At 46.4% G+C, this 25,956-nt stretch overlaps 1 protein-coding gene across 1 annotated transcript in view; it reads left to right on the forward strand.

Annotated features, from left to right (window-relative positions):
• Positions 1–1,609: 1,609 nt before the first annotated feature.
• The window catches only part of SHROOM3 (shroom family member 3), a 223,756-nt gene continuing 199,409 nt past the window's right edge, over positions 1,610–25,956 (forward strand). Inside the window, exon 1 of the mRNA XM_083520419.1 lies at positions 1,610–2,616. Coding sequence (XP_083376545.1) covers positions 2,449–2,616 — 168 coding nt within the window. The 5' untranslated portion in view covers positions 1,610–2,448. The remainder of the gene's footprint in view (positions 2,617–25,956) is intronic.

Below are 25,956 nucleotides of genomic sequence, written 5' to 3' on the forward strand. Positions count from 1 at the left end.
GGGAAAAGTAAAATTTCGCTTAGAAAAGGATCTGAAATATTCTCCTTGAACCTTGACTTTTTATTATTATTCTGGATTTGATGCTTTAATGTGTTGTGAACCGCTTTGAGGTTTTTTCTTTACAATATAGAACGGTATAGAAATGAAATGAAGAAGAGTAAATTTCACTGTTTAAAAAAAATAAAAGTCCACCAGACATTCCATTGTGGTGTTTGCTCCAAGTTAATAGTGGCAACGGTAACCTAGGTTTGTTGATCAGTGAAATATACTTGGAGTCGAGAGTGGATTTCATGCTCTTTATTCAGCTCATAGTAGTGAGGAGGAATGGAAGTTCCCCCAGAATGTCTACCTTATATACATTATTTATATACCCACCCGCCTCCTTTCCCCCCAAAACAGTACTTCTGTCCTGTCAGCACCAACACTTTGAATTGTGCTTGGAAACTTACTGGGAGCCAATGTAGGTTTTTCAAGACCGGAGTTATGTGGTTATGTGGTCTTGGCGGCCACTCCCAGTCACTTGATTATGTGTAAAGATTGCTGGAGCTGAATGTACTGGTATTTTAGTGTCAGCAATATCTTAACTTTATGCTTCATGTGATGCTGGGACAGAGCCTGAGACTTTTAATCTCACAGTCGTGGGTTCGAGCCCCACGTTGGGCAAAAGATTTCTGCATTGCATGGATTACATGGAACTGGCGGAAATGACTGGCAGAATCCGAGACCAGGGAGAAGAGTCGGTGGAAGAAGATTGGAAAAAATTTAAAGCATATTTACAAAAATATAGCAAAATTAATGAATGTTAGAAGGATGCTGGAATGAAGTTACATGGCTTTAGCAGAAATGTTATAAAGAATTAAGTAAAAATGGATTGTTAATGGGCTAAAGTGTAAAATTTAAGGTCAGATTGGGTTAAGGTAAATGATAGAACAAAAACTGAGTAAGATGGAAAGGATTTGCTGAAATAGCTAAAATTGAATTAGAATACAAAAAAGGGAGGTGCGAGGAGGTCGATGAAACAAGTAAATGAAAGGCAAAGATATGGAATATTGGATGTGTGTTTTAGTGTTTTTGTTTCTTTTCGTTGTATTGTTGTATTGTTTTTTATGTTTTTCTTTTTATGTATTGTAATGTATGTTCTGTTAATTTCCTTCTTGTTGTTCTTTTTTCTTTTCTTTTTTCTGTAATCTTTAAACTTTTAATAAATATTATTATATATATATATAAAAGATTCCTGCACTGCAGGGGGTTGGACTAGATGACCCTTGCGGTCCCTTCCAACTCTGCAGTTCTGTGATGCTATGAATCGATGACATCAATGGAGCGTTTTGGGGTGAGATCTCCCATAAATCACCCGGTGCCTAACACATAATCATATTTGTGGCCAACAAATACTGAATTGGAGTGGAGATTCTGAAGCATTTTCCAACAAATAATTAGCAAAGCGATGTTTTCCCCAGAAGGCAGAAGAAACTCCATGACGGCAGCAGCCTCTGGGGTCCTTATAAATATGGAAACCTCAGTTATGAGGCACCACACAGTTTTTTTTTGGCATGCAGTGGCAAAAACAGACAAGTTTTCTTCTTCTCTCTCCCTCCTTCCCCCAGTTGAACACTCTCATTTAGCAGCAGGCATGACAACACGGGCAAGCGAGTGCAGTGAGAAACTGCTGAAAAGAGCTAAGCTATCTCCTTAACATTTTTTCAAGGGATTAATTTCACCTGCTTTTCCTGTTTTCCTGGCACGCTCTCTTTCCCCCTTTATAAACTCAGCTGGGAAACTATTTCAAGTCCCCAGCTCGAGGGAACAAGTTGTTTAAGGTCCAGGCTTTTACTCCCTTCCCCCTGCTACTTTTGACAAGTCACAAAATTGTGAAGTTAGCAGAAAAGCGAGCTGGCAGACAGGGGGGTGGGAGATGCTTTCATTCTTTGGATGCAATGAACTGAGGAAAAAACGACCATTGTAATGGTAAATTGCTCACAGAAGGGGAGAAAGGGCTGATAATCAATATAAAAAAATAATAATGAAGCGCTGGTGTGCATTTGAGGAGCTTGCTACCCAAAGCATTTAAATGTCTCTTTTCCCCCCTTTTTATGCTGAAAAGCCACCGATTGCAAATGTTAAGGGAAAGAATGAAGAGGTGAAAGGAAGGATTTTGCACGGGACCAATGTTTGCACGGGGAGAAATGCTTCGTTTTCAAAAAGCTGCATCCAAAAAGTTGGAAGTTCTGAGATAGAAATGATGGGCAAATTGAGCTCTGCCTTCTGGACTTCTGCTGAGAAGGAAAACATAACCTCCTGGCAATCCTAGCAGCCTGCGGTCCTGTAGACTATGAGACAATTCATCATGGACGTGAGGGATTTTAATCTTCTACTCTCTCCTCCTCCTCCTCCCCAGACTCTTCCAGTCCCTGCTTTTGGCTTCAGTGAGTGCTTGAGAATATAAACATGAGGATGCTGGACAATATAAACAGGACTATTATTTCTTCTTCGGAAGCAAACTTAACCCATAAAGGAAGATACATTTATTTGGAGGTTTTGCTAAAAGGAGGTTCTCCATGGGGATTTACTTTGAAAGGTGGACTGGAGCATGGGGAACCATTAATCATCTCCAAGGTAACCTTGTTTACTTGAATTAAAGATGCGTTCAGCTGCAGATTGGGCCAAAATTGTGGTTAAAATGTAATCCAGGTGGAGAGTGGTTTTTTGGTGTGTTTTTTTAAGTCCAGGAATGTGCTTGCTCTGAACTCTTTGATTCACTGAGTGGTTAATTCAGTACTTTGGTATACTGTGAAGCGAAAGGACATTTGGCGCAAAACACAGGGAACTTCTTTTGCACATACCTCATGAAAATAAATGGGAATTGTGCAAAAATTGTGTTCCAAAGGGGCTTGCGCGGAAGAGGATACATCTTGCACTTAAATTACTTTTCTGTATTCAAGGGGAAATCTCTCATAACGCTAACCTAATTTACAATTAAAATAAGCTGGCATACTTGGACTTAAACGATTTAGTCTAATTCATGTCAAAGAGATCAAACTGGCTTAAATCAATGAAGTTCGGTTTAGCAGATCAAGCAGCATGCATTGGTCTTGAGAGAAAGAAGAAACTTTATTTGTTATTAGTGTTTTGGTTCTTGGTTTTTAAATTCAGGTAGCTGGTTTGTGTGCAATGTTAGCTGTAACTACAGGATGTTGCTGTGCTGTTGGCTCCAGAGAAAGTAACAGAGGGAAGCCTTGAAGTGGACTCTTTAATCAATAATGTGCAAGCTGTGGGGTTTCACTGAATTCTTTTTCAAGCAGTGCAAGAGCTCTTTGGGAGACCACAAACCAGTATAATCTTACAGACAGAAGTTGTTCCAAGAAAATAATGATGTAAGGGCAAGGAAGCAGAGTCAAGTGTGGCAGAACTGGTTTTGGGAAGGAGGCAGGAGGGCTGTGACAGAATGCATTGACACTGAAAGTTGAGATAAAGGGGACTCACAATCCTCAGTCCACTCCTGATCTCCTCATTCTATTTGAAATTTAAGCAAAACCCCCTCCTGGGAGAATATGAAATGCAAGCCATTTAGCACTGAGAGGCAAAACAACGTAATCCACCTCTTTCGGCTTGGAGGGAAGAGTGTTTTGTTGTATAATAAATGTAATATGCACAGCTCATAGTTTTTAAACAACAACAAGAGGGATGGGTGGTGCTTACTGCTGAAAATTAATGAGTCTATGGGACTTGGTTTCTACAACAACCAACTCCCTTAATGTCAAACATGCCTGGGGTGTGCGTGATACCACCGGGAGCTCAGTCTCTCTGTTCCTGTTCCTTAAAACGTCTGCGCAAAATTGGTACTTCTGTTTGTCTTTTTAAAAGTTACTTGTTGAAAGCGGTTGTGATTGTGGCATTGTATTTATGTGCTTGCAAGGGTCTGAGCTTCCGGACTCAATGTTTTGAGTTTGCACTTACAGTAACTGGAATCCACGGCTAGAACGGATTTGTAAACCAACTTCAAAGCATTATTTCAGATCCTGGTTGCTACCCCCTGCCCCCAATAAATCTCTGGTTTGTAGGCAGGTTTGGGTATGAACGCTGAAACAAATAATGATTTAGCTAGCCCATGGTTTCACGTTAAGACCAATACCTGAATTCAAATTTAGGGCCTCAATAGAGGCCCGGTGTTCCAAATAGCTTCCTCCAGATATGAACCCATTATCTGCCAGGGACTGGCTGGATGACACCAGCTGGGGAACTGCCAAGGGAAACCCCAGAGGAGGAAAGCTCAGAGCTTTAGGGGTTGGTGATGGGACACCAAGAAGAGGTCAGGGGGAGGAGAGTGGGAGGAGATGCTGGATGCCAAAGGGGCAACAGGGTTTAGTGAGCAGGAAGAGCCTGTGACAGGGAGCAGTTCAGACTCTAAGGCTGAAACAGAGGAGGGAGGTCAATGGAATATTGAAGAATCCAGAGAGTTTCCCTCTCCTGGTCTCCAAGAACACACAGAATAATGAGGATGGCAGAACAGAAACCAGAGGTGCGCAGATGCAGTTTGCGACTGCTTGGGAAACATCTGGGAGAGGAGGAACTTTAGAGAGGGTAGAAGATGGGGACCATCAGTCCTGGCAACTGCTCCATAGGGCAAGACCTGCTGAGAATGTTGCTTGTTGCCTTAAATAAAAAGTTAACTTCACTGACAACTGGCTCTGCTTCTTCGGCTGACCAGCATCTGACTCCAGATTACCCTAGACCAGTTTCCCCAAGCTTGGTGTCCTCCAGGTGTTTTGGAGCACAATTCCCATTGTTCATATCAAGTCCGGGCTGATGGGAGTTGTATTACATAACAACTGGAGGGCAAAGGTTGGGGAATGCTGCCACAGATCAACAGTTTCCCAGTTTCCTACCTTCTGGGAACCTTCTTCACATTGGTTTATCTGATGAGGACCCTTGTGTGCTGTAAAGGATTCTCTAAAGTAAGGGTAGCAAGTGTGAACCCCAACTCCCACCAGCCTTAGCTAATAGGGCAAGTGGTCAGGGATGATGGGAGTTGTAGTCCGGCAACGTCTGGAGGGTCCACTCTATTGAATGGTAGGAACAGCAAGAGGGCACCAGAACTCACCTAAGGCTTTGTGTTGCAGTAATAATAATAATAATAATAATAAATTTTATTTATATCCCGCCCTCCCCAGCCGAAGCCGGGCTCAGGGCAGCTAACAACAATAAAACAGTACAAAAGTACAGCACAAACAAAACTCTAAAATCATTCATTATAAAATTAATTAATTCAAGCCACTGGCAACCATTGGGCCAGAGCTCCACGAAGATTGCCGAGGGAGGGAGTCAGGCTGTGCCCTGGCCAAAGGCCTGGTGGAACAGCTCTGTCTTGCAGGCCCTGCGGAAAGATGTCAAGTCCCACAGGGCCCTAGTCTCTTGTGACAGAGCGATCCACCAGATTGGAGCCACGGCCGAAAAAGCCCTGGCTCTAGTTGAGGCCAGCCTAATTTCTCTGTGGCCTGGGACCTTCAAGATGTTTTTATTTGAAGACCGCAAGTTTCTCTGTGGGGCATACCAGGAGAGGCGGTCCCGTAGGTAGTAATGGGCAGGCTGTCTTTCAGAGAAGCTTGCCTGCTTTGATTGATCTTCTCATGACACAACCTGTAGAAACTTCCCAAGGAATCCCAGGATTGACCATCTGAAAACCACAGCCCTTGGTCTTCTTGATCTCTTCTAGGTTGGGTACAGTAGTACACGCTCCTTGTGGAACTAAGCCTTAGCAGCTTTTGAGCTGGAACGGTGTGTAGTTTTCTGTGCAGCCCCAGTTTCAATTTTCACCTGGCTTGACCTTCTCCCACACAGTTGCAGCACAGTCCTTGCCAAAGCTGCATCTCTCAGTGTTTTAGGATTGTGCCTGGTAGCAGACATTTAATGACCATATTGTCGGAGCCTGCGTTCGACCAAGCGACTCCTCCAGAATCGCCCTCCGACGTGATTAACGACCTGAGCCTTTGCTAAGGCTCCAAGCACGTTCCCATTACGCAGAGTTTAAAAGCAGCAGAAGTGACAAGGTTTATGAGCTACATCACTAAGATATTATTTCTAGCTACGCAGACAGAAAAGCAACAAACATGCTCTCTCTGTGAAAGCAGAGAGCAACTGGAACAAAGGAACAGGAAACATCACATCCGTCTCATGTCTACCGTGAGACTTCCAACAGTATGGAATCTCTGGAATGTAAACAGAGTCTTGTGACTCCAAGCACTGCACAGTGGCAACACCCCGAAACCAACACATATACAGTGGTGCCTCGCAAGACGAAAAGAATCTGTTCTGTGATTCTCTTCGTCTAGCGGTTTTTTTGTCTTGCGAAGCAAGCCCATTGACGGATTAGAGGATTAGCGCTATTAGCGGCTTTTAGCGGCTTTTAGTGGCTTTTAGCGGCTTATCAGCTTATCGGATCAGCTGATAAGCGGCTTAGCGGCTTAGAAAAGGGGGGGGGAGGGAAAAAACCCCGCAGGAACTCGCAAGACATCTTTGTCTTGCGAAGCAAGCCCATAGGAGATTTGTTTTGCGAAGCACCTCCAAAACGGAAAACTCTTTCGTCTAGCGAGTTTTCCGTCTTGCGAGGCATTCGTCTTGCGGGGCACCACTGTAGCTCCAATATTTCTACAGGTGTTTGTTTTGTTATATAGTAGCAAGTGGAACAGTTGCTCAATGTTTAGAGAATCTCCTGCTCACTAAGATCTATTTATCTGCTCATTCAGTGGTTACGGCTCAGGCGTTTTGGAACAGCTTAACATGCCACAGGGCTTCTCTGAAATGCCCTTTCTAATCTTAAATTCAACAGCCACATATTTAACAAGAGAGCAAATTCTTGTCCTAGGAACAGAGACCTCAACTGCATTCTTGCCTGGGTAGCAGCAATATGGGAATGCTGTTACCTGCTGTGCCATTGCCCATTCATCTCCTTAAACTCATAAGCATCCAGCTACTTTTGTAGCTGCTAGAATCAAGCAAAGAAGAGTAAAATATTTTCCTGCCAGTAGGGTAATAGCAAGTGATAAAACTTGCTATGGCTATCAGTCTTTGGGTGCCAGGTGGAGACATTCCTACTCACCCTGCCTGACATTTCGCTCTCAACTGGTGTTCGTCTTTTAGTTGGGTGGGGTGAAATGTGTCCTTTTTATGTTATTGCAGGATGAGCACTTTCCCATAATAATGTCCTCTTATCTTATGTATTTGGTAATGTATGCTTAAAACACACACTGTCAGGGAACTGCCATCGGAGCATCAGGTGGTGGAGGGACTCAGGGAGGAAGAAAGAGACTCAACAGCTGAAGCAGGGACCAGCAGGGGGAGGAGTGGGTCTCTGAGGGAATGCGAGCAGGAGGGAGGGCTCAGGGAAGCTTCCAGCGAGAACAGTGGGGAGGTATCTGAGTCTCCCATAGGGAGACCCACACCTCGCCGGAAACTGTCACGCCGTGAGTCCAGGAGACGCGTTTCCGTTAAGGAGCTCCTTTGCTGGAAACGCTTCCGCAGACAGCCACTGTCGGACTCTACTAGTGACTAGAGCAGACATGTCTGAGGAGCTCCGTCACACACGGAGGTTTGTGGGGTCGCACAAACTCTGAGGGAGCACGTTTTTACGCACAAGCAGCTAATCAATCCCTAACAGCAGTCCGACAGTCTCTGTACGCTGCCTGTGCAAGAGAAAGCATCATGAGCGAACCAACCGGAACCGGAGGAGCGGGGGCTGGAGCTGGTCCAAGCTTGGAAGATAGATACCGAGCGTTGGAGGTCCAACTGGCGCTGCAGACGGCGAGGCTGGAGGAGAGAAGGGCTCAGGATGCAGACAAGAAGGGGAGAGCCACTCAATTCCCCAGAAAGGTACCAGGATTGGTGCAAAAATTTGGGGGGGACCCCAAGGATTACCATGCCTTTAGGACAGAGATGCAATATGCAATTAATGTGCAGTTCGATGAGTTCCCTGATGAGGAATCGCGAGTTGCTTTTGTAATTGGGCATCTTGAGAAAGGGGCGAGAGACTGGGTTCGACCCCTAATGGCAACGCACAATGACATACTAAAGGACACGAGGAAGTTCTTTCGTGCAATGGATATCATGTTTTCCAGCGATATTGAGGAAGGGGCGGTGCGCAGACAGCTAATGGCTTGTAAGCAGGGAAGTCGATCTGTCCGTGAGTACTGGACTGAGTTTACCATGCTGATTCACAGACTGAGTTGGGATTTATCGGCGGCACCCATTCAAATGCTATTTGAAGAAGGTCTTTCTTCGGCGGTGAAAGACGAGCTGTCACGGAGCCCCAGGGCGGAGTCTATGGATCAGCTGACCAAATCTGCGCTGACCATAGGAGCGCGGCAGGAGGCAAGAGCCTTGGAGAGGCGGGAAGGGAGAGGGGAACGTTGGAAGGAGTTCCGCATTCCAGACATTCCTGAGCCAGCTTTCCCGCCGGCAGAGCCGATGGAAATCGGAACAGCGCGCGCGCGCGCATTTTCAAAAACCAGCGAGGGGGCTAAGAAGGAGGGAAAGGGCCCCCGGAAATGCTATCTCTGCCAACAGCCAGGCCACTTTGCCAGAGTCTGCCCCCAGAGGAAGGAATGGCAAGGGATGGTGGGAGCTGTTGAGGGGGGAGAACAGGGGGGAACGGAGCAGGTAAAAGCCAACGCCTGGTTGCCACAATCGGGGCACTGCAGCCAGGCCAAAGAGCAGTGAAAGTGCCCGTGCCAGAAGCTCCTCGACCTGCTCTAGTGATTGAAGTGTCGCTAGAGCTGCAAAATGGGCACCCCCTAAAAATAAAGGCGCTATTGGACTCAGGCAGCTCCTGCAATTTTATGAGCAAGGAGTTTGCTGCTGAACACCAGATACAGACTATCCCTTTAAGCAACCCCCTGCAGGTGACCACGATTGATGGCAGGGAGTTGTTGGGAGGAGGAGTCAGCTTGCAGACTGTCCCAATGATAATGAGGGTGGCAAGGCACACAGAACTGATAGCGTTTAATGTGGCCACCCTGGGAGGCGCTCCCATTATTTTGGGAATGAGCTGGCTAGCTCTACATGATCCGCTGGTTGGCTGGCATCAAAGAGTGGTGTCCTTTGGTTCAGCACATTGCTTAGAACACTGCAAAGGGGAAAAGGGTTCAGCAGGGGCCCAAGCCACCCTAGCAGGGACTGAAGTAATGGAGAAGGTGAAGGTACCACCACAGTATGCAGATCTCAGCGACGTGTTCAGCGAGAAGGAAGCTGACCAACTACCACCTCATAGACCCTTTGATTGCCAGATCAATTTACTCCCTGGAGCACAGCTTCCCGTGGGCAAGTTGTATGCCATGTCAGACAGAGAAATGCAGGAGTTGCGAGGGTTTATTGACAAGAACCTGAAGAGAGGCTTCATCAGAGAGTCCAAAGCAGCAGGGGGTAGCCCAGTGTTCTTTGTGGACAAAAAAAACGCGGACAAGCCGAGACTTGTATGCGATTTTAGGAGGTTAAATGCAGTGACTGAACCGGTGGCTTTCCCTATGCCCAGAATTGATGATATTTTGACCAGGGTGAGGAAGGGAAAGATTTTTACAAAGCTGGATCTAAGGGGGGCGTACAACCTGATACGCATAAGGAAAGGGGATGAATGGAAAACCACCATGTTTACCCCTTTGGGGGCATTTGAATACCTCGTTATGCCATTTGGATTACAAGCAGGCTCAGCGTGTTTTCAATCTTTTATGAACCACGTACTGGGCCCTTTGCTCTACAAGAATTGCGTTGCTTTCCTAGATGATGTGTTGGTGTATTCGGAGAATGAGGAGCAACATGTGAGAGACGTCAGAGAAGTGTTGAGCAGACTGCAAGCCAACAGGCTGTGGGTCAAACTGGAGAAGTGTCGGTTCCATACCAAGGAGGTGGAATTCCTGGGGTACCGCCTGTCAGACAAGGGATTGGCCATGGATCCCGGCAAGGTACAGGCAGTGCTGGAATGGAAAACACCCAAAACCAAGAAGGATGTGCAGAGGTTCCTAGGGTTTGGAAACTTTTATCGTAAGTTCATCCGCAACTTCGCCCATCTGACGGCGCCCATCACTGACTGTCTCAGCAGTAAAAAGAAGTTTGTATGGACGGCGGAGGCGGAGTGAGCGTTTGAGGAGCTGAAAAGGGCCTTCGCCTCTGAAGAACAACTTCTGCATGTGGATTTACGAAAGAAGCTAAGGGTTGAAACAGACGCATCTGACAGAGCCATAGGGGCGGTGCTTCTTCTGCAGCCGGGGAAGGAGGAGTCAGAGTGGCGACCGTGTGCCTTCTTTTCGCGAAAGCTGAACAAATCCGAGAGGAACTACACGGTGTACGACCGAGAACTTCTTGCTATTCATGAGGCGTTCCGGAGATGGAGGCATCTGCTAGTTGGTGCACAACATAAGGTGCAAGTGTGCACGGACCATAAAAATCTAGAGTATTGGAGAACTGCGCGAGTGCTCAACCAAAGGCAGTTGAGATGGGCCCAGGAGTTCTCCAAATTTAACTTTGAGATTTGTTACGTGCCAGGCCCAGAGAATGTTAGGGCGGACGCTCTCTCACGCAAACCGGAATATTTGGAGGGGGAGGGAGCACCCGAAGAAACCCATATCATTCCAGAGGACCGCTGGGTGTGTGGGGCGACTTTGGTGGGGCAAAGGGAATTGGTAGAGGGTACGGTGCAGGATGCATACGCCCAGGACAAACTCAGGGATCTCAGGAGGGAGGAAGACAAATCCGGTGGTTTTGAGGAGAGAAACGGGGCATTGTATTATAAGGGAGCGTTATATATACCTGAAGGGGAATTGAGGGAGAAGGTACTCAAGCAGCTGCACGATAGCCCCACAGCAGGGCATTTTGGGCAACACAAGACCATGTGGCTGGTTACCAGGGAATTTTGGTGGCCCAAGGTCAGGGAAGATGTGCGGGAGTATGTGAGAGGGTGTGAACAATGCCAAAGAGCCAAGGGGGAGAGGCGGGCGCCGGCTGGTTTATTAGAACCACTGCCCACACCTGAAAGACCGTGGGAAGCAGTGGCAATAGATTTCATGACTGATCTGCCAAGGTCTAGAGGGAAAACAGCCATCATGGTTGTAGTAGACCTGTTAACTAAAATGGCCCACTTTATAGCCTGCTCACATGCGGTCACAGCAGAAGAAACAGCCAAATTGTTTGTAGAGAATGTGTTTCGGTTGCATGGCGCCCCCTTGAGGGTGGTTTCAGACCGAGGGAAACAATTTACTTCCAGGTTCTGGAGGAAGCTCATGAGCTTACTGCATGTAGAGGTTAATTTTTCAACGGCCCGTCATCCAGAAACCAACGGGCAGGCGGAAAGAGCAAATGGGGTTCTCCAACAATATTTGAGGTGTTATGTTAATGACAGAGAGAATGATTGGGTGGAGAAGCTGGCGTTGGCAGAATTTGCCTACAACAATGCAGAGAACGTGTCCACGGGGATGAGCCCCTTTTTGGCTAATCACGGGTGCCATCCCAGAGCCTTCCCAGGGGGGGAGGGGGAGAACTGGAGCGTTCCAGCTGCAGAACAGTTCGTTGAAGAAATGGAAGCGATCCATCGCCAGCTCCAACTCAACTTAAACAGGGCTAAGGAGGAATATAAGAGGCAGGCAGACAAAAACCGAAGGGAAGGTGAAAGCATCAGGGTGGGGGACCAGGTGTGGCTGTCAACCCAAGGGTTGCCGTTCAAAGGAGGTTGTAAGAAATTAAGACCCAAAAGGCTGGGTCCGTTTGAAGTCATGCAGCAGGTCAATCCAGTGGCTTTCAGGCTCCGGTTACCGAACCACATGAAGCTGCACCCAGTTTTTCACAGGTCGTTGCTGTCACCGTATAGAGGAGACAGTGAAGGGAGGGTCACTAGGGGACCAGCAATGGAGGAGAAGGAACACAGCTACCATGTAGCGGAGATCCTCGATTCCAGGTGGAAGGGAGATCAAGTAGAGTATTTGGTAATGTGGGAAGGGGAACCGGAGTCGGAAAACACCTGGGTTAGGGCAGAGGATGTCAATGACGAAGTTTTAATAGAGACTTTTCATCAGAGGTTCCCACGTAAACCTCAGCCTGTAGCGAGGTTCCGAAGGGAATACTTTGCCACCACCGACGAGGAAGAGGAGTTGGAGGGGTTCCCAGATTCTGAAGAGGAAGAGGATTCAGCGAGCCAGGACGACGATCGATGGAGGGAATTGTTCGAGACGTCGGAAGATGAGGAAGATTCGTTTCGGGGTTTTAGCCCTTCACCTCCCAGGGGAGAGGAAATGGGAGGGGGTGAGGGGGGCCCTGGAGGGGAGGTGGATGTCAGGGAACTGCCATCGGAGCATCAGGTGGTGGAGGGACTCAGGGAGGAAGAAAGAGACTCAACAGCTGAAGCAGGGACCAGCAGGGGGAGGAGTGGGTCTCTGAGGGAATGCGAGCAGGAGGGAGGGCTCAGGGAAGCTTCCAGCGAGAACAGTGGGGAGGTATCTGAGTCTCCCATAGGGAGACCCACACCTCGCCGGAAACTGTCACGCCGTGAGTCCAGGAGACGCGTTTCCGTTAAGGAGCTCCTTTGCTGGAAACGCTTCCGCAGACAGCCACTGTCGGACTCTACTAGTGACTAGAGCAGACATGTCTGAGGAGCTCCGTCACACACGGAGGTTTGTGGGGTCGCACAAACTCTGAGGGAGCACGTTTTTACGCACAAGCAGCTAATCAATCCCTAACACACACACATGCAAAAAACATGACAACAGCCTGTTAGCTGCTTTGAGACAACTTTTTCTGTGATAAGCACTAAGCAGCAAATAAACTTATTAAAAAACAACAACCCTAAAACTGTAATATTAGTAAAATATGTGTTGGAGGGAGCCTGAAGTATAATCCCAAATATTAGCTAGAACGTTTTTAAATTTAGGGTTGCTATATTTAAAAAAGTAAAATTCCTGACACCCACAAAGTTGTTTAGCTTTTTCTAGGAAGACCCCAAAATTGTTCAGTTTTTTAAAGGAAACCTAACCCCAAATTAGAGATTTTAAGCTTTTTGAGTTGTTTCTGCTCAATTTTCTACCGCATTGCCATGCATCTGGGTCTTTTTCCTGATAAAATCCCCCCGATGCCATTTTTACACCCGAAAACCAGGACACGTCAGGAATATTCCTGACATATGGCAAGCCTATATTTATTTATTTTTGCAGTACATGATTGACTTAGGGCTGGAGCTACACACACTCTGTATGTTTACATTACAAAACGCAAGCCAAGCTGAAATCTGTGCACTGCCAAAGGGATTAAAAAAAGAGGCTAAATTCTTTTACCTGGTAAACTTTGCATATTGCTCATTTTGTGTTCTCCTAGTCATGGAGGGGCAAGGCAGTGTGCTGGCTACTGAAACATTGCCCCTTAAACTAGGGTTACCAGATATCCCTGTTTCCTGGGGACAGTCCCCGGATTTGCGAATAGGTCCCGGACAAATTCCATCCCCGTAATGTCCCCGGATTTCATCTAATGTCCCCGGGAAATGCAGCAGCGGCAGTCTCAGCAGCCCGGAGCAGTTGGCTCTGGCTGGGTTCAGGAGCTGCTTGGAAGTCCCCATATGATGGTGGTGCAGGGGCTCGAAGATGCAGCTTCCGGGCTGCCTCCACCTTCCCTGACCCCAGTAAGTAAGCTGCGAAGGGAGACTTCCTGCAATCAGGAGGGGGCAGGGATCTTTCAGTTAGGCAACGGGAAGCCTCCCTTCACAGCTGAGGGATCACCTTCCCCTTCTGCTTGCACGTAAGTAGGAATGGGATTGGGGCTGCTCCAATGGGAAGGGAGGCATTGCGCTACCCGAGCCTTGCCGCTGCTGTCGCTCTCGGCCCTTCTCCGTCTTCCATGCCTGACCCACCGCACACCGCTTCCCCATCACCACCACCAAAGAACCAACAACTCAGGGGCTGCCCAGGCTCATGGAGAAAGGAGATAGAAGCCTCGGAGGAAGGGAAAACATGGCGGTTGAGGTCAAGGCGGCGGCCGCGCCTCCGCCACCGCCATCGCTGCAGCATCAACGTCCTAAACGTGTAGTATGTATATATGTATTTATATATGTATGTATGTATTTAAAGTGTCCCCAGATTCATTGAAAAAAAAATCTGGTAACCTTTCCTCAAAGGGTGGTGCTGTGGGTTAAACCACAGAGCCTAGGACTTGCCGATCAGAAGGTCGGTGGTTCGAATCCCCACGACGGGGTGAGCTCCCGTTCCTCGGTCCCTTCTCCTGCCAACCTAGCAGTTCGAAAGCACGTCAAAGTGCAAGTAGATAAATAGGTACTGCTCCGGCGGGAAGGTAAACGGCATTTCCGTGCGCTGCTCTGGTTTGTCAGAAGCAGCTTAGTCATGCTGGCCCCATGACCTGGAAGCTGTACGCCGGCTTCCTCGGCCAATAAAGCAAGATGAACCCCAGAGTCGGCCACGACTGGACCTAATGGTCAGGGGTTCCTTTACCCTTTACCTTTAACCTTACCTTAAACCCCCTTAACTATGGGTTCTCCCCCCATAGCCATCCTTCTGCTGAGTGGATTCCATTACCATCACCACATGGAAAATATTCCACTTCAGGTTTCTGCGGCAGGTGAAACTTTCCCCCCAGCTTTGGGGGAAGGGAGGAGGGTGTTGGACTGGGCATTTGTATTGAATGCCTGTCTCTGCTGCTGCTTTTAATTGTAAATTAATAAGGATTTTCTTTTAATCTCATTGTTTAATTTTGGTTTAGACGGTATATTCTTCCGCCTAGGGTGGATTACATCCTTCAGAACAGAAAGGAATTGAGCCACCACATCAGCTCCTTATGAGGGCTAAGCCTATGTACACATCAGCTTATACTGTTTTATAAAATTTACAGGGCTCTAAAAACATTTTTGTTTTGTGATTGAAGAGAGGCACAGTATTAAAGAAACAGCTTTAGTGGCCTGCGTTCTCACAGCGATGTATGAATTTGTTGGCATTTTGCGAAACGGCAAGAACCACCTTGAAGACAGTGGAGCCTCATTTGGTCTGAGGCGCCAGCGTCCCCTTACTTTTAGGGACAAGCCAGGATCCTGGGAGCCACTCATGAGAAAGGATTTGCCTTCCTGAATCAGATCAGATGGCCATAATTTGGACTCCCAAGCGGATGTCTTCATGCTCTGCTTGTGATCTTCTCAGGGGATCCACCACTCATTTGGTGGATGTTCTTGCCATATGGTAATATAATATAATATAGTATATATATTATATATATTATAATTCCCATCATCCCTGACCATTGGCTATGCTGACTGGGGCTGATGACAGTTGGCAGTCCAATAATAACTGGAGGTCACCAAGTTGAGGAAGGTTGTATCTTTCTACTGTGGCCCATAACCATTGATAGAGGATAAATCTAATTCTTTTAGCCTATCTTCTGGCAATGAAAGCATGAGTTAACCATGTACTGCACAAAGAAATATTTCTTTTTGTCTGAACTTGTTGCTGATTTATTGGATGATCACGAGTCCTCGTGTTTGTGAGAGAGGGGGAAATTCTCTTTAAAAGCTCTGTAGGTACTTTTGTAAATTTCCCACCCTTTTCAGTCTCATTTGTCTTTTCCCTCTGCTAAAGCACCCAAGGGTTCCCCTTTTTTGGCTTTTCTTGTTTAGATATGCAGAAGGTACAAAAGCAGGTAAAGAATGCTCAGTGGCGTAGCGTGGGTTGTCAGCACCCGGGGCAAGGCAAGTAATTTGCGCCCCCTAACCCGTGGATTTGCGCCCCCTAACCCTAACCCCCAGATGTTGCGCCCGGAGCGGCTGGCCCTCCCTGCACCCCCCACGCTACGCCACTGAGAATGCTACCTGGAGAGGGAGAGAGAGAATAATAATTGCAAAATGGATACTACCAACGGAAAAATGGGAAATTAAACTGGACAAAAAGCCAAGTGGAGTTTCTTTGTCCCCTAAATCCTACACACGCCCAGTAGAGGAACACTCAAAATTCCCAGTTGCTCCCAGAGGATAATGCTGATGGTATCCCACCTTGTGCAAGCTCTTGGGTAAAAGATATCTTATCTTTTCTTAGATCAATAGGTTGTGGGCAGTTAAAAGGACTCTTTTGTTACCCATATCTATTCGGCTGTCAATCCTCCTTTAGCACAAAAGGCTCCTGTTTCCTTCTGTTGCACACACTGGTTGATCGTCAAAATAAAAAAATTCCTTCCAGTAGCACCTTAAAGACCAACTAAGTTAGTTCTTGGTATGAGCTTTCGTGTGCATGCACACTTCTTCAGATACACACGAAAGCTCATACCAAGAACTAACTTAGTTGGTCTTTAAGGTGCTACTGGAAGGAATTTTTTTATTTTGACTATGGCAGACCAACACGGCTACCTATCTACTACTGGTTGACTACTACTACTCAGTTTGGGCTGAGGTGTGAGAAGCTGCACTTTGGAGTTGAAGCCTAAACAGCTGGTGTTTTCAGGCAGGGAGCATGGGCTACTGAGTGAGTGCAGCACAGACAGTCAATCTGCAGTGGTTTATAGGACAGTGTCCTGCCACAGTCATGTAGCCAGGTGCACAAGAGAATAATGTTGCTTCTGCAGCTTTAAGAGGATTGCCATTGGTCAAATGTACGGTAAATATAATAGGGTAAGAACGATGGGTAACCGAATGCATCCTGATTATTGGAGCACCTAAGTTTGTCATTGACACAGTACACAATTTCCTTTTGGTTCTCATAGTTCAAGTACAAGATTTCTTGAAGCCCTGAGAAAGGCAATCAGTTTGGTAATGAATTTTAATTCTGAAGTCTAAATCCTGATGTCAAATTACACTCCAAATTTCTTCAGGTTAAAAATTACTCATAGTTACTCAGTGGCTCTACAGACATATGGCTCAATCTGGGCTGCTATTATTGCGCTTAGTTCCCACTGAAATCAATGGGTCTCGAGTCATGACTAACTTTCCTCCTTGGTTTCACTGAGAACTATATGTGGGTCCTGAGCGGATTCACAGCATGCATTTAAAACACACTCAATGCACATTTAAACCTCATGACTTGCCACAGAGTCCTGGGAACTGCGGTTTCTTCAGGGATGCTGTGGATTGTAGCTCTGTGAGGAGGAAACTACATTTCCCAAGATCCTCTGCGGGGGGAGGTGTAATGTGCTTTAAATGTACTGTACGTTGGATGGGCTTTGAGAGTATGGTGTGGATCTGCCCATGGAAGTAAGAAATATTGGATAAAGCGTTGGAGTGTAAGAACTGCTGATAAGGACATTGCTATTCAGCATGATTGAAAATTCAGTATGAAACAGGCTGCAGGGTACATTTCAAAGTGTTGGCTTGGAAATAAGCTCCAAAATCCCATTAAGAAATAACAGGATTTATGTACATTCCTCCTGCCTCCTTAGCTTCTCCCCCTGGAAACATGTAGCATTGGGCTGGTGCCATTGCCAGGCCAATGCAGTCATTTCACTCCTACAATCCTTCCTTGGTGATCAACTGGCCTGAAATCCAATTCCAACTTCCAGTGGCGAGAGAGACTTTTCTTCCCATGGAATCAACTTCTATGTATTCTCTTCTGTGTATTCTCTTGTCCATCTCTCTCTGTGTGTCTATTTTTGTGGGGTTCTGTTGGTGTTGTTTAGTTGTGACCCCATGGACCAGAGCACGCCAGGCACTCCTGTCTTCCACTGCCTCCCGCAGTTTGGTCAAACTCATGCTGGTAGCTTCGAGAACACTGTCCAACCATCTCGTCCTCTGTTGTCCCCTTCTGCTTGTGCCCTCCATCTTTCCCAACATCAGGGTCTTTTCCAGGGAGTCTTCTCTTCTCATGAGGTGGCCAAAGTATTGGAGCCTCAGCTTCACTATCTGTCCTTCCAGTGAGCACTTTAGGGCTTATTTCCTTCAGAATGGATAGGTTTGATCTTCTTGCAGTCCATGGGACTCTCAAGAGTCTCCTCCAGCACCATAATTCAAAAGCATCAATTCTTCGGCGATTCGCCTTCTTTATGTTCCAGCTCTCACTTCCATGCATCACTACTGGGAAAGCCATAGCTTTAACTATACGGACCTTTGTTGGCAGGGTTCTGTAAGCCTTCAAAAACCTCCCAAACTTGTTTGACCAGAAATCAAAGTGAGGCAAAGTAAACCAGTGTGCAAGCTGTGGACAGCAGAGCCTGTTTTTAAAATTATCTGTTTTCAAGCTTAGATCATAAATGCCACCCATTCCACCAGAGGTAAATTAGGGGGAGTGTGACCTGTTTGGTTGCACTGGCATGAAGCCTTGGGGTTGCTGCAACTATACTGCCAAATGGAAGACGAGAGGCGGAGGGACCCCAAATTTTGGCATCACTGACATTTGAAACCTCAAGGCCCACCCATCGGTTCCACCAAATGTCCATATAGTTTTACAATATATTTTCACACGTCTTCCATAGCTCAGTCTGGTAGAGCATGAAACACCTAATTTCAGGGTTGTGAGTTTGAGCCCTATGCTGGGCAAAATATTCCTGCATTTTAGGGTGTTGGACTAGATTGCCCTCATGGTCCATTTTAACTCAACGATTCTAGGATTCTAAAAAAAATAAATCACTTTCTGGAACCACTCAATAAATCCTACCGTGAGAATAGGTCCCAAGACTTAGAATTGTAGGTTTGGAAGGGATATTGGAGATCTAGACAAACCCTTTCTCAATTCAAGGTCTTTAATGTGGGGTACAAGTACAGTGGTGCCTCGCAAGACGAAAAGAATCTGTTCTGTGATTCTCTTCGTCTAGCGGTTTTTTCGTCTTGCGAAGCAAGCCCATTGACAGATTAGCGGATTAGCGGCTATTAGCGGCTTTTAGCGTCTTATCTGCTGATCAGATCAGCTGATAAGCGGATTAGCGGCTTAGGAAAAGGGGGGGGGGAGGGAAAAAAACCAGCAGGAACTCGCAAGACATTGTCGTCTTGCGAAGCAAGCCCGTAGGAAATCATTTTGCGAAGCACCTCCAAAACGGAAAACTCTTTCGTCTAGCGAGTTTTCCGTCTTGCAAGGCATTCTTCTTGCGGGGCACCACTGTACGATATCCCTGACATAGGGCTGTCTAGGCTTTGCTCAGGGCTTTTTTTCAGCTGGAACACAGTTCCAGCACCTCTAAGGTAAGAGCCATTGCCATTCTAAGAGAATGAGGGAGGTGTTCATGGGGAGTTCCAGTACCTCTTTTTCCAGAAAAATAGCACCAGCTCTGTTTAATATGCCCAGTGACGGTGAATCTAAAGCTGTCAGATGGCTCTTATTATGAAGTTTTTCCTGATGTTTACCTAAAATCTGCTTAGGCTTAGAGGCACCCAATGTTTCTCAAACCAAGTCTCATAGTAACTGAGAAATTAGCTGCTGGAATTTGGGCCAAGGTCTGGCACTGTTCCAGGAATGTATGTCTGGCAAGATGCTAGTCTCATCTCAAAAGAGGATGTAGTGTAGAAGCTTTACGGAGATGGAAGGGCAGGGGGAATGATCTTCATCTTTTCTAGATCCCACCATGTTTGTGTAATGCGTTTGCCGATGTTGAATGAATAGCACCCACACATAAGAGATGCAGCTAGTGACCTCCATATAAGGCGACAGCAAAAAAGTTAGGAGAATTAGTCATGTAGAGTGGACTGGTTTAATAGGTGTATTGTGGCAGTGGCGTAGCGTGGGTTTTCAGCACCTGGGGCAAGGCAAGTAATTTGCGCCCCCTAACCCGTGGATTTGCGCCCCCTAACCCTAACCCCCAGATGTTGCACCCGGTGCGGCCGGCCCCCCCTGCACCCCCCACGCTACGCCACTGTATTGTGGCACCCTTGGCACACAATCAATAATTAAGTAGTTGGCATGTATGCCTTGGTTAAATTGCTGCTGAGATGTGCCCCCGACCCCCTAGTTCAATGACTGCAAGACTTTTCGGGGGGGGGGGCAAAATGCAAGCTTTCAAGTTACTGTGGAAACGTCTCATTCTAGGTCAGCTAAGAGGATTTTGCATTATTCCATATCCAGAATTAGCCTTTGGAGATACATGCTGCTAGAGAACTTAAAACAGAAGGTTACTTCAGTACCAGTGAAGTAGCTACGCCTTGGTCCAAAATGGGCATTTTGAAAGCTCATTTTGTGATGTGTGAATTCCTCCAGTGTTGGGAAATGCGTTAGTCCTGTTGAACTTTTGAGGAATTAATCCATGGGTAGGCAAACTAAGGCCCGGGGGCCAGATCCAGCCCAATTGCCTTCTAAATCCGGCCCGTGGATGGTCCAGGAATCAGCGTGTTTTTACATGAGTAGAATGCGTCCTTTTATTTAAAATGCATCTCTGGGTTATTTGTGGGGCCTGCCTGGTGTTTTCACATGAGTAGAATGTGTACTTTTATTTAAAAGGCATCTCTGGGTTATTTGTGGGGCATAGGTATTCGTTCATATATATTTCCCCCCAAAAGTATAGTCCGGCTCCCCACAAGGTCTGAGGGAGAGTGGCCCGGCCCCCTGTTGAAAAAGTTTGCTGACCCCTGATTTAAATCCAATCCTCAGCTGAACTATGTCTTGCTCAAAATACTTGAAAAACCTGGAAAAGAATTGAGGCATTAAACCAGATGGCCAGTGTATTCATGACCAAAGAAATACAGAAATAGTTACCAGTAGTTAGAAACAGAGTTTGCAAGGTGAATGTAGCATTAGTAACACACGTGTGCACAGCCCTGAATGGGATGGCGTGGACGGTAGATGAGATTGCAAGCATTTAAAGAGAATTTGCATGCCAAATCCAAGCTTTAAGCATGTGCAGTACCTCAAGGACTTCCTCTCCCTGTGTGAACTGATCCGAAACCTGTGACCATAATCTGAGGCCCTTATTTGCATGCCTCTGCCATGAGACATCTGGAGGGTGGCAACATGAGAACGGGGCCTTTTCTGCAGTGGCTCCCCGTTTGAGGAATGCTCTCCCCAGGGAGGTTTGCCTGGCACCTTCATTACTTATATTTAGGCGCCAAGCAAAAGCATTCCTCGTCAACCAGTCCTTTGGCTAATTAAACAATCTACAGTGGTACCTCAGGTTAAGAACTTAATTCGTTCTGGAGGTTCATTCTTAACCTGAAACTGTTCTTAACTTGAAGCACCACTTTAGCTAATGGGGCCTCCCGCTGCGCAATTTCTGTTCTCATCCTGAAGCAGAGTTCTTAACCCGAGGTACTATTTCTGGGTTAGCGGAGTCTGTAACCTGAAGCATCTGTAACCTGAGGTACCACTGTATGGCCTTTTAAAGTGGTGTGTGTGTCTGTTATCGTTTTGGTTATGTTATGTATTTTTTGTGCTTTTACATTGTAAACTGCTCTGTGTTTGAATGAATGAAAGGCTGTATAGAAATTTAATAATAATAATAATAATAATAATAATAATAATAATAGTTCAACAAGTATCCAGACTGGCAGGCTAGACTTACAGCTAAAAAGAACAGCATTGCCCTTGTTCAGGTACATACGGCAGAAGTTTTGTGACTACATTAGGAGTTTCTCTGTTAAGGATGTTTTGCAAATCACAGCTTTGGCGGCTACGTTTTCAAGAATTTCTCAGTGAAAAGTGCAGTGAAAAGAAAAGTGCCATATTATGCTCAAGTTATCAAACAGGCAGGGAGCGGGGGCCGGAGGAGAGTGCAGGGCTTTCCTTTTCACTCTGTCCAATTATACTGCGATAATACCCTTGCCAGCCCTGTCTATCACTTGCAAGCTCAGGTCAGAGAGAAACTCTGACCCGGGCAGCTGGGTGACAGAAACCAAACAATGATGAATTCGCTTTTGGGTTGATCTTGCATGAAGGGTCTCAGAGTTGCCCGTCAAGCAACTCTAAGAATAAGAGAGGTCCCCCCCCCAAAAAAAATCCCTACCCCCCCCCCCGCTCCACACATTGGATGTGGGTGACTGAGAGTGATATATGAAAGGTTTTTTTTATATACAATCTTTCATTGTCAGACATGACTCCTCTATCTTTCTACCTGAGTTTCTTTCTGCTTGTTGCATTTTCATTTGTGTGTTAAGCATTGTAAAAACTTTGCATGCCTTTTAGAATCATAGAAGATAAGAAGATAAGCAACTGTACAGTCTTTAGAAGACGTCTGAAGGCAGACCTGTATACGAAAGTTTTTAATGTTTAATGTTTTATTATGTTTTTGTATATGCTGGAAACTGCCCAGAGTGGCTGGGGCAGCCAAGTTATATGGGCAAGGTACAAAACAACAACAACAACCTTACTGACTGAGTTTGCCCAATAGCTTCGGAGCATAGATTACAATTGCTCTAGGAAGCATTTTTTCGGGAGCCTAGTATTACTCATGCTAGCCAGCTTCAGTCAGTATAGGGCTAGCGCTACATGCACACGGGTTTGTAAGGAAATTAGCCCTGTTTCAGCTCTTAAAAAGGGGGCGGGTGTATCTTTGGGGACAATCAACAGTGATTTCAGGAGAGAGTTCTCCACCACTTCTAACGGAAGGACATTACTATATCCCCAAATCTCTGCACAGTGCAATAATTCCAGGGCAACATTCTTTTGAAATACCTCAGCTGTGGGGGCAATTAAACTCCCCCCCCATCTGGAAAACCGTAAAAAAGAGAGTGAATTGAGTGAAAGGATTTCAATTTAGCTGTGGGCCTTCAATTCTAGATGAATAGGCCCCTGCCATGGCTGCCTATTTGGTATTGTATTCCTGCATTGTCTTAAATGGTGTTTATTTCATTCCGAGATGGTACAATGGGATCTGGTTTGGCTCAGGACAAGCCAAGTTCCCCATCCACTCCCTGGGGTTTTCTGAGCTTCACCAGGAGAATAATTCTTCTTGCTCGCTAGTACTGAACTGCTTGAAATTCCTTCACTTCAGATTCACTTCTAAGGGCCCAATCATGTCTTCCAGTCTGTGCTGCTAACCTCGGAGACTGAGGCAAACGGTGGGGACACGTCACACCTAACTAACACTGACAGCGTTGAAGTTAGCTCAGGACAAGGGCATCGTGGCTGTAACTTTTCCTTGTTCTGCCTTGGCTCAGCGCTTCTCTTTCCCACCCCACCCTCACCACATGAGAGGCACCATCACAATTGGAATAGTATGTGAAGGGAGAATTGCAAGCTTTCCTTTCCATACCAGGAATTGTGCGCGAGTGTGCTAATGAGGCGAGTCAGCTATCTCAGACCATTAAAATTGCACATGGGTGCAGCAAAAATGCACAAGCTATTCAGCAAGAACAAGGTTTTTTTTTTTTTTAATAACCACATGTGTTCTCATAAACAGTTCAGCTATTTAAAGTGCGTGGCATCTGACCGGGGTGGGTGTGGAGGGGTGGAGGGGGAAAAGTGTATTTAAGAGGGGAAACGTACCTTCATTGCTCCCTGATCTTCCTAAGCAGCTCATATATGTGTGGTTGGTTTTGGGATTTATTATGATGGTGATGATGTCATTTGTTGGTCCTGGAAGCAGGATTTTAAGGATTAATCTGTTGGAAGTCCTGGCATTGTCACGCGATGCATATAAAACCAATGAACCTGATACTTTACATGAGGGCATGGAGACTCCTTTGCCACAATTTCTGGCACTGATTCTGCATTGCACATGGCAGCAGCCATGCTGACCCAGGAAAGTTCATAAGGAAGGCACAATGGTAATACTCATCGTTGCAGGTTTCCAGCATCTGGATAATTAGATTGAGACTGACCCAGAAACTCCAGCTGGTGCGGGATGTTGCGGTGAGACTCCTTACGGGGTCCTCGCTGCGGGATCACATTCACCCGGTGCTATACCAGCTACACTGGCTCCCGGTGGAGTACAGGATCAGGTTTAAGGTGCTGGTTTTAACCTTTAAAGCCCTATACGGCCTAGGACCCTCATACCTTGGGACTGCCTCTCCTGGTATGTCCCACAGAGGACCTTACGGTCTTCAAACAAAAACATCTTGGAGGTCCTGGGCCAAGAGAGGTTAGGCTGGCCTCAACCAGAGCCAGGGCTTTTTCGGTTGTGGCTCCGATCTGGTGGAACACTCTGTCACAAGAGACTAGGGCCCTGCGGGACTTGACATCTTTCCACAGGGCCTGCAAAACAGAGCTGTTCCACCAGGCCTTTGGCCAAGGCACAGTTTGACCCCCTCTTTTGGCAATCCTCACAGAACTCTAGCCCAATGGTTGCCATTAATCTGATTTGAACTGATTTTATAATGAAATGATTTTAGAATGTTGTATCATTTTACTGTTGTTAGCCGCTCTGAGCCCGGCTTCGGCTGGGGAGGGTGGGATATAAATAAAATTTTATTATTATTATTATTATTGTCTCTGAAAAAATATATTGCTATGATGAAGGTCTTCAGCTCAGTGAGGGAGCACATACTTTGAATGCAGAAGCCCTCAGGTTTAGTCTGTTTTATCTCCAGGAAGGAATAATAAATACTCCATGCTTTATTCCCCACCCCCAAATAATTTTTTATTGAGTCTTTTTCATAATACAATGCAATGAAAAGCAGACTAACCTAAATGAAAACAAAGATTTTTATAAAGATTTAGAAGAAAAATTATTTGAATTTGTGGATCAGAAAATCATAATAATGGGTGACATGAATGGAGTGGTCTTGATGGAAATGGATAGGTTGAGATCGAGGAAAATCGAAAGAAGGGAAACTACCTAAGACTTTTTTTTCAATGGAAGTGAGAGCTGGACCATAAAGAAGGCCGATCGCCGAAGAATTGATGCTTTTGAATTATGGTGCTGGAGGAGACTCTTGAGAGTCCCATGGACTGCAAGAAGATCAAACCTCTCCATTCTGAAGGAAATCAGCCCTGAGTGCTCACTGGAAGGACAGATCCTGAAGCTGAGGCTCCAATACTTTGGCCATCTCATGAGAAGAGAAGACTCCCTGGAAAAGACCCTGATGTTGGGAAAGAGGGAGGGCACAAGGAAGAGGGGACGACAGAGGACGAGATGGTTGGACAGTGTTCTCGAAGCTACCAGCATGAGTTTGACTAAACTGCGGGAGGCAGTGGAAGACACAAGTGCCTGGCGTGCTCTGGTCCATGGAGTCATGAAGAGTAGGACATGACTAAACAACTAAAACTTATATCCTACCAATCTGACTGGGTCTCCCCAGCCACTCTGGGCAGCTTCCAACCAAATATCAAAAACAATACAGCATCAGACATTAAAAACTTCCCTAAACAGGGCTGCCTTCAGGTGTCTTTAAAAGTAAAAAAGTTGTTTATTACCTTGGCATCTGCTGGGAGGGCATTCCACAGGGCGGGCGCCACTACTGAGAAGGCCCTCTGCCTGGTTCCCTGTAACTTGGCTTCTCGCAATGAGGGAACTGCCAGAAGGCCCTCGGTGCTGGACCTCAGTGTCCGGGTAGAACGATGGGGGTGGAGACGCTCCTTCAGGTATACTGGACCGAGGCTGTTTAGGGCTTTAAAGGTCAGCACCAACACTTTGAATTGTGCTCTGAAACGTACTATGAGCCACTGAAGATCTTTCAGGACTGGTGTTATATGGTCTCGGCGGCCGCTCCCAGTCACCAGTCTAGCTGCTGCATTCTGCATTGATTGCAGTTTCTGAGTCACCTTCAAAGGTAGCCACACGTAGAGCAAATCGCAGTAGTCTAATACAAAGTTAATTACCACCTTGCACTAGTTGGCAATAATAATATAATAATAATTTATTATTTATATCCCGCCCATCTGGCTGGGTTTCCCCAGCCAGTCTGGGCGGCTTCCAACTGAATATTAAAAACAATAAAGCACCAAAGAGGCCTAAAGAGGGCTGCCTTCAGTTGTCTTTTAAAAGTAAAATAGTTGTTGATTGCCTTGTCATCTGCTGGGAGGGCGTTCCACAGGGCAGGCGCCACAACCGAGAAGGGCCTCTGCCTGGTTCCCTGTAACCTTACTTCTCGCAATGAGGGAACTGCCAGAAGGCCCTCGGAGCTGGACCTCAGTGTCTGGGCTGAACGATGGG

This window comes from Podarcis liolepis (assembly GCF_965112155.1).
Source record: "Podarcis liolepis genome assembly, chromosome: 9".
Taxonomy (NCBI): domain Eukaryota; kingdom Metazoa; phylum Chordata; class Lepidosauria; order Squamata; family Lacertidae; genus Podarcis; species Podarcis liolepis.